The following is a 20,668-nucleotide window of genomic DNA, read 5'->3' as shown; positions in this document are numbered from 1 at the left end:
AATATGTGGGATATTTATGCAATTTTATTCGGTGAAATTGCAGGAACTTGCAAAAACTGCGGTTTGATGAAAAAGAGAAAAAAAAGTGATTCCCCCAACCCCCTGGTCTCACTAGGCTACTACCTTAATGTAAAGAGTCATATTATATTATTTAAATTCTATATTTAAATTCTCATCTATTTAATAGAATATTTAAATTCTCATCTTGTTTTATTTCAGACCTTAATAAACACCTGGCTCAGACTTACAAAACATTGATGAGTCAAACAAGTTCTGTAGCTTTACAAAAGGAATATGCTACAACTTCTGTAAAAATGAATAAATAAAATATAAAAAATAAAGTGTGTGCTTCCTGTTTTACAGAGATAGCTATACAAAACAGACATCTTCTGTTAAAATAAGTGCTTCCAATGCACAAAGTGCAATCTCTTACTGTAACATAAATTTACATACTACTAATATACATACAACTGTAAGGTTTTTGAAACTAGTATGATTTTTTGTTGGCAAATGAGACTGATTTGCAGGCTTCATCATGGCTTCATCACGGGGTTTGCAGCTTTTCGATGATGTTCACGTCATGCAAGCCCTGCATATTTTGCGCGGAAATCGTCAATTTATGCGGCGAAAGTGCGCCGTATTTGAAAAAATGCACCCCCCGCATAAATATGCAGACCTTGGCTGATTATGCATTGAATTATGCGATCGCATAATCAAGTTTTTCTGGAGGGACTGTTCAAAGTAGCTGCTTGATAAGGAAACAGATGATGACTAAATGATGATGTAACCAACCTGACCAGCACTGAAACAGTTTATACGGAAAATAATTGGATTCCAAGTTTTTTTTATGAGAGAAATCTTTAATAATTTAATAATACACTTGTAATAACTGGTTCACACGTCATTCTCTTAACACTATTTAAACTCCAACGGCACATAAAAACATAGTAATCGTTCATCTAAAGTCCAAATTCTGTGCACTGATGAGGGTCTCAGACAAACACAGAAATCTTTAATTTAGTTGACTATTTGGTCAACACAAATTACAGCAACACTGTTAAGCAAAATAAATAAATACTTTGGTCACAGGGGGAGATTAAACCACTGCTGTTTCTTTGTTGGTCGATACGTCGCTCTGGGGCAGCAGGTTGGTCAGCTGCTGGTTCTTCATCGCAGCTTTCTCCTTACATCTGAAAACACACAAAATAACATGACATACATTAAGTATTATTTATGTCATTGTTTAAAGCAAAAATTTAAAACATTTGTGGGTTTAGTTCTCTGAAATGTGAGGATTTGCTCCTTTTTCGGCGTACACAATAGTAAACTGAACATGTTTGGCTACTGGACTGGTTGTCTGATAAAACAAGACATTTAGGTTTGTTTTCATGATATTTTGTTGACAAAGGATTAACTGATTAACTGAGAAAGTAATTTATGTATATGAAAATAATCCTCAGTTGCAGCCCTGACTTAATACAGTATATCATTGAGATAATTATGATAACATCGTCGACGTAATATGTGAGAAACTGCATCCAGAATATGTATATCCACATGTGCATACACACACAAAGTCCAAAATGAGTCTGATAAATTAGAGGAACCCCATTATTTCTTTCTTTGTGTGGATTCAGCTGTGGGTACTGTGACGGCCCCAGGGGCTCTGTTGGGACTTGCTGTGTTGTGTGTTGTTGCTGTGTTGCGTTTGTTGTTTCAGTGTTGCCGGTCCCTCGAGGACATCAAGGAATTGGAGGCAGCTGGCCAGTGCCTCCTAGTTCCATTCCCATTAAAACCCACCACATCTTGCCAGTCTGATGGCTCCCTCTTCCCCTGGCACCAACTCACTTTGCTTTAGTCTTTTTTTTGATTTTCTGTATAGTTCTCTTTGGTAATTTGGTTCACTTAAAACGTCATCTTTGTTAAATAAAATTATTTTTGCCCAGTTTATCCCTCTCACGTGCTTCCATTATTTGTTATGGTCTGAGAGGCGGTCATAAAACGGTCTTCCTCACCTGTCTGGGAACTCGATGTCGTCGATGGTTTCGGGCAGCGGCACACCCCTCGTCTCAGGAAGCAGCAGCACCAAACCACCAGCCACGAAGGCAAGAGATCCTGCAAAGCACATTCCAACATAACTTTAACAACACATCAGCTTTTCTTTTTTTTTCTTTTTTTAAATCAGCCTAATGAGGAGTTTGTGTGAACATGTTCTCTCTATGATACTATCAAACCCACCAAAGATGATGAGGGGCAGCTCCAGCCAGATAACAGCCAGCCTGTAGAGCAGGAAGGGAGCTATGATGCCTCCAACATCACACAGAGTGGAACAAACTGACACTCCAAAGTTCCTGCAGTCACAAAAACAACCAGTTAGTTAATATACTTTATCTCTTTACTATATTATATTATTATATTATTATTAAATTATTAATTTTGTTTGTTGAATAAGCTAAACATCCTGCTAAGTTTCATGCTAGTGCAACAAAATTTTAAAGTTTAGCCTGGGGGTGTCACCAGTTGACAGGGCAGACTGTTCAGTCACCATTGTACCACATCTCAGACTCAGACAGTTTGTAAGGTTCAGACTCAGCTGTATTTAGGCTCAGCTTTGCTTGACATTAGCATGATACTGTTCTTTAGTATGCATGCTAAAATACCTACAGTTAGCTTGTTAGCACTGGATGTAACAATGAGAAGTTCTTACACACTGACATTCAGCATGTTACATTCAGTACTTTAGCATTTTAACTTGCTAACTTTTAGCATTAATTATTCCTTCGGACTAGGGTGCCAACTGAATGACTGAGACCAGCTCACTGATAACTATTAGCTCACTGATAACAAGAGCTAGACGTAATTTTGAAAATTTCAATTGCATTCCTTCCAAACAAAGAATAAAGTGCAGAAACAGTTTGTACAATTTACCTGACAAATGTTGGGTAGAGCTCTGTGTTAACAAACACCACCATCTCAAAGGCCATGGTGATACCCAGCCGACCGATGCAGGCCACCAATGTCTTGAACCACAACATACCTGCAGGGACAGACAGAAACGTTCAAACAAGTTTCGGACAACCAAGAAGAAAGAATGTGATTAAATCTGAATGGCTTGCTCCTCATCTTCACTTTTCCCCTGAGACTCACTGTCAGGAATGAATGCAGTGATGAAGCAGGCGGCTCCGGCTACAATGTTCGCGGCGGCGAACGGAAGCCGTCGGCCGATGCGTTCAATGGTGAAGAGGATGAGGAAGGCGGCGGGGAACTCCACCAGTCCAGAGATGAGGAAGTCGATGTAGACGTTTCCTTCCAGAATACCCAGCCTCATGATCAGACCCTGGTAGACCACAGCGCTGGTGAACCTGGAGGAAGACGGAGGGACGATGGTAAGTGAGCTCCAAAGAATGACATATAGATGACAATGTGTCACTGCAAACATTAACACACTCACCAGTTGTAGCTGAGAATGAATGTGTGTTTTCTCATTTTTGGAGTTCTGATCAGGTCCATGAAGGAGACAGTGTGGGAGTCAGCGTTATCATCCGCCAGAGTCTGCAAGATCAAACATACAGTTCATTTAAGGCTGCTACTATTTAAAAAAAAAAATTCTCTTGTTTAATTTTTAATCACATTTCAAAAACTTCACAATTCACATCTGTAAATCTTTGATTGTGCAATATCTTATTATGTTACTGATGTCCATACAAGACAGTAAAGTCGACCTCATGGGACTTTATTATGAAAAAATGTGCACAGTAGTCAATGGGTAGAGACAAACACACTTCGTGAGTTGTACCATGAACATCGACACTCAAGATGTCTGTCAATTAAAATGTTTTTTTTCTCTCAAAAAATGTGCCGTTTGTCTTTAAGGTAGCAAAATGTCATCTACTTTTGTGTGAAAGCGCTCAGTGAACCACACCGTCTCACTCAACATATGTCACCAACACCAACATGGCCGCCAAATGTGCACAGAAAAAGTATTACCAAAGGTGAAAATCACAATCAATCTGTCAACTGCAGTCATATGAAAGGAGAGTTAGTCAGTTCTGTGAGCTTCCAATATGCAGGAGCGGCTCTACAATGTTCAAGTTACCGGTTTTGGTGAGCGTTCAACCAGACATGGTCACTAACGCAACTGTCTTATATTTCATTAATTTTTTAAACTGAGAGTTTCTCAAGTTGAAAAATTATCTTTTAAACTGACAAACAGTATATGTGTGTTTCATAAAAACGATTCAAGTGGGATTGCTAAAATCCCAAAAGTTTTCTTAAATAGGGTCACATAAGGGAAACCGGAAGGGGCGTGACTTTGGCTGTCTATGAACGTTGACTCTTTAGAAGAAAAGAAAACATTAAAAAGCAAAACAAAAACAAAAAGTCACAGATAAAGATGTTAGAAAATGAAGTTGCATAAAATAACTTCAACATTTCACAAGAAGTTTTGTATGATTTGGATATCTGGTGCGTATCCTGATATTCCCAGCCTTTATTGTAGGTGGTTGGTATTTGCTTGGGAGCTCCTGTAGCCAAAAGTCTAAGTCTGTTTGCTTTCATAGTTACATGTCTGCAACTGTCACAGATTTCCCTATGTTTTGATGCATATGTAAGTTAGGCAGAGTGAACATTGTTGGAGTCATAAGAGAATAAAGAGCACATTTTTTAAAGATTTTACAGCTCTTCTCCACTCTGACGACATCCATTGTAAAAAAAAGTGCCTGAAGCATAATGCGATTACATGAAAACTGTGTGAGCCATCACAGTGGCCACTTAGGCCTGTAAAGACCCGACTCTGGTGACCTGTTAAAACTTTAAATTACTTTCTATGTTAAGGTATGGTGAGGCAACAAGGCCTCAAAGAGAGGTGGGTTTGAGATCATTTCATGATGATTTCCCATTATTTCTTATGGGAAAATTTATCACTGGAGAATGGCTGCCAAAAGTCACAGTTATGACTTTGTAATGCCAAGATTCCTGTATTTCTACATATAATAAGTGTACACATATGTTTTGCACATCAGGCAAACTGAATTAAATGTAACTATTGAATGGATTCAGTGAAGAGTGAAGCACTGTTTGATCTATAACTGCCCTGGTCAGATGTCTGATCTGATGTCTTAATGTGTGTCTGTCTGTTTTGGTTCGTCTACGGTTAACCAGCAGCTACCTCAATGTTCTTGGACAGAGTCATCTTGTTTTCTTTGGCCATGTCCTCGGTGATCTTCACAGCTTTGGACTTTTGGTTCTGAGAGAGAAGCCATCTTGGAGACTCTGGGATAAACCTGCGAATACAAAACTTTCATGAAGCGTATAAACAGACAACTTTTCCAGGAGGACTGAAAGAATGTGATCATCATTGGTATTGGCTTATAATTAAATAAATGTTTTTGATGCTAATTGTTGGTTATTGCGAATGTTTATTTGTTTTGTTTGTAATAATGCGATTATCTTTTGCAATTAAACACGGTTTCCGCATATTTCAACGTCCTTTCGTCATCATACTTTTGTGGTATTTGATCAAAAACATCACTGAAGCTGCACAGGTGAGTTTCCAAGTAAAGCCTCCAAGGTAGATTTGATTTTCATGTGTATTTCCGGTGTCAGATGCAGTATGGACACTGGTGATGGTAACACCTTTGTGACACTCCCTAGTGAACATTTATAAGTGGCATATAAACAATAAATGAACAACTATAACTGTTATAATCTAGTTGTATGGTCATTTATGGACATTTTTATCAACTATAAAGAGCAAATGAATGTCTGAAGATAAGTAGTACTTGTATAAACTCTGTTCTGAGGAAGGCCACGAGAAGTGTGTGAAAGCTCCTGAAGGAATCTCGCAAATGGACTTTGAGTCTATAATCTTTGTTCAAACTCAACTAAATCTTGACATTCAACATGTCTTAATGATAATTCATGACCCTCTTAGAATACATTATAAAAACATAATAATATATATATGATTTTTATATCATTGTATGTGATCATATCTCATTAATTGTTGTTACAAATCACTTATTTACTGCTGATTCAGGAGAATTTATCAGTGTTGACAATCAAATTAATAAACTCTCTGTATGTATGTATGCCCTTGTATCTATTAACTGTCTTGTAAACCATTTATTGGGTATAAATATTGATTTTGCTTTTTCAAAATCCTCTCCGGAAGTAAAATATTTGAAAGCCTGAAATCAAAGTGCAGCCAGTGTTTCTCACCAGTAGTAAGACAGGAAGATGATGTATGGGACGGTGATGACGACCTGCAGCCAGCGCCAGTCGGTGATGTAGTAGGCGAGCAGAGGGAGGATGAGGATGCCGACGCTGAAGAACATCTGGTAAAGGACTCCGACGGTGCGTCTGTACTCCACACCCACGAGCTCTGTGACTGAGAGGGAAGAAGGTTCCACACATAAAAAAAAAAAAAAAAAAAAAAAAAACGGAAGGAAGCGTTTCTTGAATTTTTTGTTTGAGTCCCGAGGTTTAATGTTGTCCTTACTCAGCACGTATCCCGCCACCCAGCCTCCTTTCACTCCGAACCCGTACAGCGTCCTGAAAACCAGAAGGGACACGTAGTTTGGAGCCACGGCCACCAGGATTCCTGCGATCCCGTTCAACAGGTTGGACATCAGGAAGCTCATTTTCCTGCCAAACCTGAAGACGGAACAAACAAGTCAGACAGAGTTAAAAAACCTCAGTTGAATCTGTCTGATATAACTTATGAACTAACTCTTATTCAGGTGGTTTTAACCAATCGGTCGATCGCAGAACTCACCTGTCAGCCAGGTAGCCGATGGCGATGCTCCCAACCAGGAAGCCGACGTTGAGAGTGGCCTGGTACATATCCACCAACCAGGCATCCGAACACACCAGGTCAAACTGGAGCAGCACAAAGAATAAATCGATCATAACATTAGTTCTTCTCTCAATATTTGTCCTGAAACTACATAAAACATGTTTTTAAAAAGAATAAAAACGTTTATCTTGTGACCATTTTGTTTATGGAAAGGTTTTGGAACTTGTGATTTTGTTTCTGTTGTTGTTGTTGTGTTCAACCCGGTGTGATAGTCTCCTCTCGTCTTGTACTTAGTAACTAAGTACAATTACTTACTTCACTTTAGTACAATTAAGAGGCACGTGTACCTGAGTATGACCATTTTCTGCTCCTTCATACTTCCACTCCACTGCATTTTGGATACAAATATTTCTACTCCATTTTTTTGATAACTTTAGATACTTTGCATACTAGATGCTGCACCGGAGACACAGTGGTTTGTTTTTAAATGAATTTGTTTTCATCGGCGATCAGAAAAAATGCTGAAAATCCGATCTGAGACAATATGTACGCACATTATACAATACATACTTGTAAATATGTGTATATTTTACTTTTACTGATACTTTTGACACTTAGGTACATTTATTTATCAAATCACTTTTGTAGACTTGCTTTTATGTGACTTTTTGAACATATCTTTTTATTCCTTTTACTGCTCTAAGTCTGATACTTTTTAAGTACTTCTTCTTTCCATCCTTTTATTGGCTTTTATATGTTATTTCTACTCTATTTATTGTCCTTTATTCTTTTTATTGCCCATAATCTGTTTTTTATCTGTTCTTAATCCTTTAAAGTGATGAACTCATCAACAGACTGCAAATCATCCAGAACTCAGCCGCCCGGATTATCACCCGCACCAAATCAGCTGACCACATCACCCCTATTCTCATCCAACTTCACTGGCTCCCTGTACAATACCGCATCCACTACAAAAACCTCCTCCTCACATACAAAGCTCTCCACCATCTAGCCCCCACCTACCTCTGCAACCTCCTCCACGAATACAGCCCCTCTCGCACCCTCCGCTCAACCTCTGCTGGACTGCTAACCATCCCCACACCACGCCTCAGTACCATGGGTGCCCGAGCCTTCAGCTGCTCGGCACCCAGACTATGGAACTCTCTCCCCCCACACATAAGACAGTCAGACTCCATCACAACATTCAAATCCAAACTCAAAACCCACCTGTTCAAACTGGCATACTCACTCTAACTGGTCACTGTGCACTACACCTTTCTTTTCCTTTTTTTATATCAATGTTTGTTTTTAATATTCTGTGATATTATGTGGTGATATTACTCTGTGATTTTATGCTTTTATCCTATGTAAGGTGACCTTGGGTGACTTGAAAGGCGCCATCAAACAAATAAAATGTATTATTATTATTATTATTATTATCTCGTCTTCTTATCCTTGTTTATTGATTTTATTCTTTCATTTATCTCTATTTTTGCACTACTTTGCCTATCTCTTTCTTTTCCAGTGATTTCTGTTTTCCCGCTTTTGTTCCTTTTACTTGTAATGACTCATTCTGACTTTTTGCGTTCTGCCTGGTTTGTTTTTAACTCACCTTGGACTTGGCTTTCTTTTGCTTGACTTGACCGTTGAGTGTTTATTCTGTAAAACTGTCTTTCCTTGTTTGTCGAGGCACTTTGTAAACTGTTCTTGAAGGAGCTATCAATAAAGTCTATTATCATTATTATCATTATTTATTTCCAGAAATAATTTAAATAAAAAAACTACTTCAGTATGTTCATCATCATTTTGCCTGCTTTGAGACTTTCCCTTTGACCAAACTATTTATATTATATTATGTTATATTATATTACACTATATTATGTATATTATATTATGTTATATTATATTATATTATATTATAATATATTATATTATATTATATTATATAACATTTCAACACAATATCTTTACTCAAGTATGACTTTTGGGTACTATTCACACCACTGTATTTGATCATAGTTTTTCATTATCAAAGATCATCATCTTCTCATCTTGGTGATGAAAATGTAATTAATAGCACCGATCTTGTCTTGTATCTGCTGTCTGGTTTCTCTCATGTATTTGATGCTCTCTCACCTCAGTAACAAAGGACTGCCTCCCCTCATAGTCGTACTCCCAGCCGTTCTTGCAGCCGGTTGTGGGGGTTCCGCTCAGGTCCAGTCCCTGTGAGTCACAGGTGAGTCCCGTGCGGTTCCAGTCCACCTCGTACTGCTCGCAGGTGCTCGGCTGCGGGACTCCGGAGCTGTTCACCAGCGGCACCGTCAGCCTGCGGCTGTCCGCCAGGCTCCAGCTGCACTCCCGCCTCCTCTCCACCACCTCCGGGTCCCGGCACCAGTGATCGGGAGTGAAACCCTGGAAGACGATGCCCACGTACACGCCGGCCCAGGGCATGGACACCATGCAGAGTAGGGCGAAGATCCGCTTCTGACAGCGGCCGAACTTCCCGGCTTCCTCCAAGATGTCGTCGAAGGTGGTCATGGTCGCAGAGGCGATGATTTCTTTTCCTCAAAGAAACTTCAGTGTGTGAGAACAGCAGGCTGCTAGTTTGTATGCTGAGCGTCCCTGGAGGCAGAGTGACCAGTGAAAGGCCTGTTCTTCTGGGTTTTAAACGGGACCGGCAGGAGCAAAGGTCCGCACAGAGACGTCGGTGCTGTACGTCCTGGAGCATTAACACACGTTGTTCATCACTCCTACACACGTCAGAAAGGGTGATCCATGACCTTCAGGCACATGTGCACACAGATGGACATGCCATGCTGCCAATCTGTTAATGTGTCTGGAAGTCTGTTAGACATAAAGATGTGAGAATATAAACACTGAAATAACAGCTGACAGATGCAAAACATAAATCTTACATCTCAAAGAACTTGAGACTTGATTTGGATGCATCTTTATCATTCGGGGTCTATTTGGACATTTCTGACATTTCTTTTAAACTTGACTTGGACCTGTTTCAGCTGACTTTAGGCTTGACCTTTAGACCCCAGACATGACTTGAGATGTGGATATGTCTCCAAGTACTCATGAGTTCTTGGACTTGGACAATTGAATTCGACTCAAGACTCGTCCCCAATGACTTGAGACTTTATCTCCAGAGACATGATTGGACTTGTCTCGAAGGATGGTAGCCTACTTGAGTCAGCCTTAAACTCGGACTTGAACTAGGATTCATATGATTTGACTCGGAGGACATGAGACTTGACTTGGAGTTCTCGAATTACACACAATTTGAATACTGTTAATGGACACAGAATTTGACTTTGAATTTTCTTCAATGACCTGAGACTTGAGTTGGACTTGTATCTTGGCTGAATGGACGTAAGCCTTGACCTTGACTCGTTCAGATTACTTGAAATGTGTCAAATATATTCACATATTTCAAGAAACAACGGGAGATTTAAGATATAAGGTCTGGAATAACAGCTTGTCACTGAATCACCAATCCCTTCAGATCGCATCCCCCTTTGCCTGGTAACATGAACTACAAAGAGGGATGCGATCCTTTACCGGCTCCCTACCTGCAAAGACTACCAGCCATTGCGGATTGTGACCTGGAATTTTCCATGTTGGGTGTCTCATCTTGAGGTAATGAAGCTGTTGATGGTGGCGCCACTTCAACTAAGGCAACTAGGAAAAGTCCCCAATCTTTCTGAGGACTTTCATGACGACGGTCTCAGATTCTTCGAAGAAATTTAGATTCAAGTGTTGTCCCTCAAGTCCAAATAAGGTATCTTGAGATAAGTCATGTCTGAAGTCAATCAAGACGAGTCCAAGTTAAGCCCTCAAGTGATTCTTTAGGTGTTTGTTGTTGAATGAACGACAACGGTAATAAACAGCAGATCTCATTTATTCAAATAATGCAATATTTTTTACATCAATGTTTTTTTTAAATAGGAAAACAGGCAAAGAGCTGAAAAACAAAATCGGACAACATAACTTACACCAACTAAAACATAATAATGATCCCCCTTGTACCGAATCATCACAGAAAATCTTCTTGTGCTTTTTTAAAAAATTCTCAGAGCTTGTTTGTTCGCTCCCGAATCGAACTCTTGATCTCGACCTTTGACGCCAAATTTGGTTTCAACACGAGCGTTGACACAAAAAAAAAGCACAAGAGTCTCCAGTCATCCCTTCACAGGAAAAGAGAAGGTTCAGTACAGTACCATGCAGATGAGCCGCGCAAACTTTGGTGCTAAATACAGCAGAGACAGACGCGATGCAACGCTGGAAAAAAAAAAAAAAAGACTTCACATACAAAAACAATCTGCGTCTCTGAGGCGAGGAGTGCTACGACGTCTCCTCGGCAGAGGTGAGTTGATCACAAAGTGCCAAACACAGGTAGATGCTTTCAGTTCAAACATCCTTCTAACAGGGCCAGGAATTAAAGTAAAAAAAAAAAAAAAAAAACTTTCAGAACAGCTGAAGTCCACATTTCTGATGAGAGAGGATGTTGTAAAAACTCCTGACAATAAATCTGGATTCTTGACATTTCATTGGGAACTTGTAGTTTTACTGATTTCATTTTTCTTTGGAAACCCGCCCTGTGCACTCTGAACCATCACCTCGTTCTCTATGATCTCAAAGGTAGATTTGACTTGAAAGCAAAAAACACTCCCAAAGTGTCAGATAGGTAACTTAAAGATATGGTTATTCTTCAGAGACCTTTGAAAAATAAATGACATAGACACACTACATGATAAGTCATATTTTAGAGCAGGATGGGAACAATCCATCAGTTCTTCTCGACCTTTCCGGAGTCTGACAATTTCACTTAATAAACTGTTTCTGGAAAAAAGTGACGTCTCAGTTTGTGATCTCAGCGATCATAAAGGAAGAACAGCAGCGAGAGGAACAGGATGATGTTTTCTATTTCATTCATTGATTTTTAGGGTACATTTCAAACTCAAACGTATAAAATATTGATGTTTCCAATGCCAACGCCAGCTCATGATTATTATTTTTTTTATCCTTTGTTATTTTTTCTTTTTTGTCTGTCATTTTTAGTCAAGTGGCATCTTTACAAAAACCAGTTTAACAAATTTTGTGTACAAAGCTTTAGAAATACCCTGAATGGTGAACCTTCCTTACTGATTGATTGGATATTTTAGCAACAACAGCAGGTTTTCTTTTTAAACAGTTTCTGTGAATTGAATACTGCGAAAAACAAAAAAAAAATCTACCTTGAATCTACCTTTATTCCCCCTTTGTACCGTCGGCAATGTAATCGATATACAGGACGTAATAAATACACATTCTATGTACGTGCACAATATTTGTGATTGCAAATCAACACAAAATCTTTCATTAAATCAACGAGTGCTCTCCCTTCAAGGTAGTATGTCACCGAAAGTAAATTTGGAGTGATTTAATCCGTCTGTGGATCGCACACCGTCTCCTTTCCGGTCATTTGGCCACGTGAGAACAACACCTGTGACGAGACGCCTCAAAATGTCCCGTTAAAATACTAATACTCAGTATTTACTGCTATAAGGAGCGGCAACTGATGATTATTTTCATTACAAATTAATCTACTGATCACTTCTTTGATCAACTTATTAATTTTTAGCCTAGAAAATGTCTAACAAACAGTGAAAAATGTTCCATTTTCCAAGGTGATGTTTTCAAATTGAACAACAAACATAAAGAAACTAATAATGTGGATTGGTTTTTTTTTACAATCAATTTACACAAATTACAAGACCATCTCAGATTAATATTCTGTGGACTGACTCGTGATTTCAGGTCGAGTAATGCAGTTTCTAAAACTTGACAGACGACAATTCGTAACCCAACTACTGTATTCAACTTCCTACAATGCTTCAGCCACCAGCAGAGAGATATTGCTCCGTTTGCTCAACTTTGGCCAGTGAAGACTGTTTAGTGGACTTTTTTCTTAAATCACTATTCAAGGTCAGCAATATACTTCAGTACTCAATTGGTTGACTTGATCAACATAATGTACTGCTTTGAGTTTTGGACTCATGTTCGGACGTCACCTTGGAGAACTTTTCAACATTTTCTGACGTTTCGTGATAGATCTGACTAATAAAGACATTAATCTATCATGAAAATTATCGTTGCCTTAGAAAACACTCTTAACTGTTATGCACACCAGAGAGGATGAATTATGGCAAACAGCACTGAGGTCCACCATGTTTAGTTTAATTTGCAGGAACTGGATTTGTTTTGAATCTTCCAGAACCTCTAAAGAAGAAGAGTGAAACGTTAACAAAAATTCAGCTAGTCTGAGTTTGTAATTCCACTCATCTGTGTCCTGATTCAGCAAAAAAAAAAACAACAACAAAAAAACAAAACACCAACATCACATAAAAAGAGCCTGATAGTGGGACGGCATCCAAATACTCTGAAGTAGGAACACTGCAGTCAGTCTGATTTCAGTTTAGAAAGAGCGCAAACAAACTTTACCAAAACACCTCCCTCCTGTATCTTTTTGTAATCTTGTTTCATGAAAACACTAGTTTCATTATCAAGCAGAACATATGTTAAATGTGAGTCATCTGCCTGCGTTCTTGACATATCCACGCTTCACGTCCTTCTCCTGTCTGACATGCTTTTGGCTAAAACGGGCTGATTTCGGCACTACAAAGTCATGGCTTTAACCAGTTTAAAATCTCACCTTCGATGCAGGAACATCAACAGTCGCAGACCTTTTAATGCAAGAGAGCGTGCAGGCGGAAATGAAATTTCCCAACTTCCATACATTAGTGCCAGTGTTGGCTGTAGAAATATGGCTTTGGCGGTAGGGGGGACTTCAAAAAACCAACACAAGCTTAACTAACATCTCCCTTTCGACCTCTGTCCTCGTCGACTGTCCATTCACACTTAAGGCCACCTCTTATTTTCTCACAGAACAGAGATTCATACAGATAATCAGCTCAGACGACCATTTAAATAATCATGAAAACACATGTGTGAGCAATTCACCGGTGAGGACAACAAACAAACAAACAAACAGAACGTCCATATTATAGAACATTATCTTCTATATACAATGTCTCTGATCAAAACAAGACAAAAATCAATCTGTCGCCGGACACGATTCATCGATGAAGATGCAACGTAAATTCATCGTCAGGAAGGCATCGCGCTTTCTTTTCGTGGGGAAAGAAAGAGAAAAGGTCTGCTCTTATAGCAACTGTAAACAGCAAGAGAAGACACACGCGTGTCTTCATTCCCTTTAGAGACAACACAAGCCCACACCTTCACCGCCTACGTCAGGAAAACTGGACCAGTTTCCCCTTTATTTACTCTGATAGTTGCTGTTTTTCTCCCAAAATCTAAAGATCAATTGTTTCTACTAACTGAACAGCTCACCACAGTTATCTAATACAGTCTTTATGGGACAATAAAGGTCCAGTGAGTAGGATTTAGAGCCAGTGTTTGTTGCTTTGTCTGCTCTGGCCTACTGTAGAAACATGGCTGGCTCTGTAGATATTAAAGGGTCATTCTAGGTTTACGAAAACACACGTTTCTTCATTTCAGTTGATTAAACACTGATGAAAAATATTTGTGCATATAATATTCTATTTCTACAGGAGAGGATTAGTCCACATGTTAAAAATGTATTCAGGCAATATGTAAGAATTGGCTCCCAGCTCAGAGCGCTAGCCAGGGGAGTGGACACCGGGGAGCTCTGGACCGGGATAAGCCATTGCGAGCTGGCTAACATGCTAAAGTCCGTAGACATCATAATGTCAGAAAAAAGTCTTTTTAGTTCAAAACAACAGAAGCGTTTTTTTCTCAGTCAGAATTCTGACTTTAAACTCAGAAGTGATTTTAACAGATAATACAGAACAACAGGTGTTTGCTTTTGGCCCTCAGGTCATTATTAAGTTTCAGTTTTATGCCCCCTTTAATGGAAAAAGTCAATCCTACGCACTGGACTTTAAAAACAAAAATCAAATCCAAAGGCAGCCAAAGTCTGCGATGAGACATGTAGACAGTTTCCTGTTCAATGCTACAATAAAGTGCTAAAGCAATGGCACAGCTTCATTTCAAAACTCAGAAAGGAAAAAAAATATTTAACATCTCGTCACTGACATGCCTCATTGCAGAGTTGACCTGTTGAAATAGATGGGTTTTTTTTAGATACTAGAACTGCAAAAAACTGATCTAACTTAATGAAATAATTGTCAACTATTTTGTTCAATGATTTCTGGTAAAAATGTCAAACATTTGCTGGTTACAGCATCTTAAATGTAAATTGCTGCTTTTCTTTGTCATTTCTGACAGTAAAAGAAAAGTCTTTGGGGGGTAGGATGTTGGAGGCGTTCGCACAGTTTTTTTTATAAACAAAACGATAAATTGATTATCAATCAACTGTAAAAACAGTCAGTAGATTAATCAATAATAAAATTCATCAGTTGTTGCAGCCCTATTACAGACTCAACTAGTCTGTTTGGTCTGTATGAGATAAATGTGGTAAGACTGAAGGAACTTTAGTGAAACAAATTATTTCATTTCAGAATTATGACAGAAAATAAGAGAACGTAGGGCGCAGGTCAAACACTGACCTGAAGAACAGTTTAAATAATCAGCTATCAATAAATAAAACTCATGTGCTAACACCGACAGTCTGTAGACAGTGGACTGGATAGAGTCTGAGTAGGCCGAGTAAAGGTGCAGTCCAACAAAAAATAATCCCAAAAGAGAGGAACGCTTTCTGCTTTCAACATGTTGTTGGTTTTTCATCGTCGTTGTTGCTGTTGCTGTTGCTGTTACGGAGACATTCACTGAGAGAAGAGTTCAGATTGGAGGGCGAGGGGAACGGGAAGGAAGAAGTGACATCACACCCTGAGGAGGTCCTCGTCACTGTCGTCCTCGTCCCGTTTCCTATTGGCTGCCGTGTTGTTGCCGTGGTTCATGCCCGAGGAGCGAGGTTTGCTGCTCTTCCTCTTCCTGTCCGACTCTTCCAGGAGGCCGACCAGGTCCTCGTCGCTCTCCTCCTGAAATCACAGACTTCTGTGAGCTTTTCTCACAGGGCGCAGTAACACCTGGACTGATGCCAGAGGCAATACTCACCTGGAGGAAGGCGCTGCGATTGGCCGCAGAGTGCCTGGAGAGTCCGGAGGATTTGACCACTCGGACCCCGGGGACGCTCAGCACCTCGTCCTCGCTGTCGTCGTCTGGGTCGTCCAGAGAGAACGAGCGCAGGCCGTCTGTGTTCACTGGCTTGGTCGTGATGTGACCGTTGCCGTGGTTACTCCTGCCCCGCTGGGAGGAGGAGGACAAGGATGTGGGCGGGGCTTCGAGCTCCTCCATCAGCCACTCCATCTCCTCTTCACCCCCTTCTTCATCCATGTTGACCTGAGGACAACACGGATTTAGTTAAGCTAGCACATGTCAAAGCTCAGTGCTCCCTCGCTTTCCGCTTGCAGATACTGATTTCGGCGCTCGTTTAACTTGCATGCACCTTGAGATTAATTAAATGCCATAGAGGAGCTCTTTTTCTCACTCTTTATTCTAGTCTTTTGCTTCTTTATCGGTGCATAAGATGCAACTTCGTCTTCCTCTTCAAAAAAAACCCCACAAACAAAAAAAAAAAAAAAAAAAAACACTTAAAAACTGATTTGGATGTCAATTTCCTTGACAAATGTCGATGCTTTGAACCATTTGGGCCAGCTCTAGTGGCCAAACACCGCTGTGTTTCAAATTTTGAAGGGAAAGTTGCAGCCCACCTGTCTAACGTGATTACAGAGGTTTGCAGTTGCACGTTAAAGAACTTACTGTCTGTATAACTGGAGTGAAACTGTTCCTTTCATTTTTTTACATGTGGCCCATGATTGGATGAAGTAATACAGAGAGTCAGGGAATAGCAAGAGGCGATATGTTCCACTGCATCAGAAGCAGCATCCTTTAAAAGGCATAAATTGGCTTGAAAAATGTGTTTTCCTGCCATGACCTGGAGTACAAGTGTCTGAACAAATACAATATTAATTCACTCATTGGCTCACCCTACCTTGGAATATTTATAGGAGACTTGGTTTCCTCTCCTGCAGCAGCCGGCGACCTTCTGGATCACCAGCTCTCTGTTAACAAATGAGAGCAGGACAGACAGGTTCAGTAGGTTCAAGTTCTTTCAACAAAAGAAAGTTCTACCAACATCTTTTGTTTGACGCTCATGTTCTCACCTCCTCTCTCTCTTGTGGAGTAAAAGCCCGAGCAGACAGGCAACCAGACCCACCAGCAGAAGGGTCAGCATCACCCCGACCGCCTTGCTCCGCCTAGAGAGGGTGTCGCTGTTGTCGTCAAATGACTTTGCTTCAACAGTTCTATGAGACGAAGAAAGACTTCATGTTACTGGGCATTTCTTTCACGAGTTCCTGACGGTTTATGGCTTTCAGTGTATAGGTGTTGTTTACTCACGTGAGACCACACACAGCCTTGGTGTGCCACACAAACAGGTACTGGCATTCATCCGTCTCCAGCATGAACTCGGGGATGCCGACGCCTGCAGTGGGGTTACAGTGGAACATGATGGTGGAGTACGCCATTTTGGTCTTCTCTCGTCCACATGTTGACTCAGAGGGCACCATCACATCCAGGTTTCCTCCTGATGGAAGAGTAGTATTTAAAAATATGTTCGAGACAACTGTGACCACAAAGAATGGGTGCCAGTGAATAACAAAAAATGTTTTTCTCTGACAGAAATGGGACACTAAACAAACCCATAAATCACCTTTAATGTAGTACTTGGCCTTGTTTGAGGAGCCAATCCTGCGCCTGTACTGCCCGTTGAGTTTAACCTGGCAGATGTTGGCACCCAGACAGCTGCTGAGGGAGTTGTTGGTGATGCCTGACAGCTGGATGTGGTAGATGTAGCGGTCACCGTTGGGACGGATGTCTCCAGACGCCTGATGGTGGCTGAGAGGAGGAGGAGGAGGAGGAGGGTAAAAACAAGTTAACTTCTCTAGACTGTCTTTTATGCAGCAATGTGAGATATCTGTGAAGAAGTGTGGCTTTCTTGTGTTACCTGAAGTAGAGCTCTCCCAGACTGAGGCTGGCCCCAGTATCAGGAACCTCTATCGTCCCGTTCACGATTGTCACCTCCCGTTGCTTCACGGCACACGCTGACCGAGTCTCCCAGCCAATCACAAACTCACATGACGCCTCATTAGCACTGCTCACACAGACACAGATCGACATGAGAAAGTCTTAGCATGGCTGCAGATTGAACTTGAATGGCATTCAGTAGAGTGCATACCCCTGCTGAAGCCGACCCATTAATTCAATAAACTATATCAAATAAAACATATTAAGATCCACTGGATCTGGGTTTTTATTTGCATCAAATTGTGTTCACTCAAAGATAACAGTCATGCACCAGATTTTTTTCATCAAGATCCATGCATTATTCCCAGAGAAATTAATGATTGAAAAATGCCTCACAATGTTACAGAAAATCAGAAAAAAAATCCTGGATCCTCATTAAAATGTAATGGCATCTTTTCTGAACCGGAGCCCACCCTCCATCCGAGTTTGATAAAAATGTCTTCCCCAAACCTACGTAGTGCACCTTTAACAATAACAATACATTTTTTTCCTATAGGGTCATTCATAACCAGAGTTACAAGGTGTTTCACAATAATGGTGCAAAGATTGAAAACAAAAAAAGGACGAAAACGAGGGAATTCAAGAGTAATGAACAAGAAGTATAAAATATGGAGAGATAAAACAAAATATGAAAGAGAAAAATCAAACCCTTTGAATAAACATTTTCCAAATGCTTGTCTGTTTAGGCATATTTTTAAGAGCAATTTGAATTGACGGACTGACTGAGATTTTGTTCTGTAGCGTTTGGACAAAAACAATAAAAGCACAGTCCTGGCCCGTGGTACTGTTAAGTAAATCCCTGAAACACATCCTTTAAATCGATCCAAACACACAGATACAGCGCTGAAATGAGAAAATGTGATCACTTTTTAAGGATTATCAAATGAGACATTCTGACTGATTTATGGCTGAATAACATCAAGTCTGAAATGTTTTGCAATGCACCTCAAATGACGTAACGAGAGAAAGTTTAACTTCACCTGACGAAACACTCTGTTCTCTCATTAACTGGCAGTCACACATGTTAACCCGAAAAGTTAATGAGTGTCGCTGTCGCGTCACGTTCAGAAGATAACACAACCAGAAATGCCAACAAGGCGCAGAATTGTGTCCAGATATGATAGAATCATTTAGTTTTTACATTTAGTATGGGTAAATGTGTAACAAGAATAAATCTCTCAACCTCAACTTAACTTAAAATGTACTAAAATGAAAAGTCATTTCTAAAACAGTTGATTTAATTGTGGTGTGTGTGTTACCTGATGAGGGCAGGGTGTCCGACAGTGGAGCCACAGCTCAGCTGCATCACAGTCTTGGCCTTCATGCCGTTCCCACAGACATCGTCTCCAGCTGAGTAGCTGACAGAGATCTTTCCGTCTGCAGAGGAAGTTTGAGACTATGAGCTTCAACTTTTAGAATGCTCACATAAGTGTTACTATACAACATTATCTGAAGATAAAAACAAAAATGTCGCCTCAGTTCCTGTAGATATTCTCATTTAATTATCCTAATAATCGTCCCTTGTTAAGTCCTACATCAAGCACACTAAAGTGTCTTGAACACCCACCAGTGTAGATCATTTTCTGTGTATAGACTCGGCCCAGGATCTGGACTTTTCCTGCTGCTGAGCGTCTGCACACAGTCGCGTCCTCTGGACAACCTGGTAGTCCACCATGGATCCCCTGACACAGGTTGATGAAATATCTGAGGAGATAAAAACAGGAAAGAGTGTCACATTTGAAAAAACTCAGGAGGTGAAGGCACGTGTGTTTGAGTTGCCTTGCAGAAACATTCATCATTTTTTCACTTATCAAACATATGCAAAGTGATACCTCTTCTTCTTCTTGTATCTATTGCGAAGCCAGGAAAGTTTTTATTGTCAGAATATTTAATTGCATGTCATTTTAACCTGTGTTTTAAAGCAAGGAACACTTCCAAATAAAAAGAAGACAAAGCAACGTGACACTTGTATGTGTATGAACTGCTTTTCCAGCAGTTATTTATGACATTTCTAGCTTCTAGCTCATCAGACACAAAAGCTGGCACATACACATTGAATGTAATGGAACTTGGCTAGTAAAAGTAGTAAAAAGATATTTTTAAAATGGTACTATCATCAGTTTTAAAATGTGTCATTATTTTTAACAGAAACTTAAATAACACAAAAACAAATGTAGCATCTCCATTTTATAACCCCTCCTCCCCTTGTCCCTCTGGATTGAGGATAAAAGAAAACAATCATGAATAAATCAATATAAAAAATATGACTAAGACAAGCGAACTGTGTCCATTTGTGAATAAACCCAGACTTACGAATCTCCATGGTGGCTGAACTTCCACGGCTCGGTGAGGGAGGACAGAGTCCGGAGGTCGAAGGTCTGATGTTGGCTCACTAGCTTACACTCCATCTTCCTTGGAGGACAAACGGCACTGGTCCGCCACTGAAACGTGGCCGAACAGCCTGCTGTCTCTGAGAGCAGCAGTGGAGAGCCGTGGCCTGCAGACTGGTCGCAGGTGAACAATATGGATGACTGACCATTATCTTTGGCTGGAAGAAGGAGAGTGTTTGTGGGGATGTTTGTCAGAAAAGAGAAGTAACGGTTGACGTGATAAAATGCAACACAACAATACATCACGAAGAAGAGAAAAAAAGGAGACTTCAGTTTCAGTCTCTAATATTTGCGACATCGCATCTTCTTCTGTTCATGTATTCATCTTTCCTGACAGTACTACTCA

The 20,668-nt window shown here is 40.1% G+C and overlaps 2 protein-coding genes across 2 annotated transcripts in view; both read right to left on the bottom strand.

Annotated features, from left to right (window-relative positions):
* Positions 1 to 839: 839 nt before the first annotated feature.
* LOC115573612 (solute carrier family 22 member 2) lies at positions 840 to 9,512 on the bottom strand. The gene is made up of 11 exons (XM_030404466.1): positions 8,933 to 9,512; positions 6,776 to 6,879; positions 6,500 to 6,654; positions 6,220 to 6,388; positions 5,168 to 5,282; positions 3,452 to 3,552; positions 3,148 to 3,362; positions 2,929 to 3,037; positions 2,239 to 2,351; positions 2,016 to 2,115; positions 840 to 1,190 (listed from the first exon to the last, which is right to left on the bottom strand). Exons 1-11 carry the CDS (start codon positions 9,332 to 9,334, stop codon positions 1,097 to 1,099), a joined length of 1,677 nt encoding a protein of 558 aa, XP_030260326.1. The 5' UTR covers positions 9,335 to 9,512; the 3' UTR covers positions 840 to 1,096.
* A 1,173-nt stretch (positions 9,513 to 10,685) lies between these two features.
* The window catches only part of igf2r (insulin-like growth factor 2 receptor), a 48,418-nt gene continuing 38,435 nt past the window's right edge, over positions 10,686 to 20,668 (bottom strand). The window contains 10 exon segments of the mRNA XM_030404958.1: positions 10,686 to 15,825; positions 15,902 to 16,186; positions 16,839 to 16,908; positions 17,011 to 17,151; positions 17,246 to 17,432; positions 17,559 to 17,743; positions 17,853 to 17,999; positions 19,192 to 19,309; positions 19,500 to 19,636; positions 20,246 to 20,480. Coding sequence (XP_030260818.1) covers positions 15,667 to 15,825; positions 15,902 to 16,186; positions 16,839 to 16,908; positions 17,011 to 17,151; positions 17,246 to 17,432; positions 17,559 to 17,743; positions 17,853 to 17,999; positions 19,192 to 19,309; positions 19,500 to 19,636; positions 20,246 to 20,480 — 1,664 coding nt within the window. The 3' untranslated portion in view covers positions 10,686 to 15,666.

This window comes from Sparus aurata, chromosome 22 (assembly GCF_900880675.1).
Source record: "Sparus aurata chromosome 22, fSpaAur1.1, whole genome shotgun sequence".
Lineage (NCBI taxonomy): Eukaryota > Metazoa > Chordata > Actinopteri > Spariformes > Sparidae > Sparus > Sparus aurata.
Note: the sequence above shows the minus strand (reverse complement) of the source record. Positions and strands in the feature narration are given on the sequence as shown.

Bases quoted from the DNA above. Each gene is read 5' to 3' on its own strand.
- LOC115573612 (XM_030404466.1), bottom strand. From the start codon at position 9,334: ATGACCACCTTCGACGACATCTTGGAGGAAGCCGGGAAGTTCGGCCGC. The intron at 6,880-8,932 runs GTGAGAGAGCAT...GTGCTGCTCCAG, and splicing joins GGCAGTCCTTTGTTACTGAG to TTTGACCTGGTGTGTTCGGA. The intron at 3,553-5,167 runs GTAGCTGCTGGT...TTGATCTTGCAG, and splicing joins CTCTGTCCAAGAACATTGAG to ACTCTGGCGGATGATAACGC.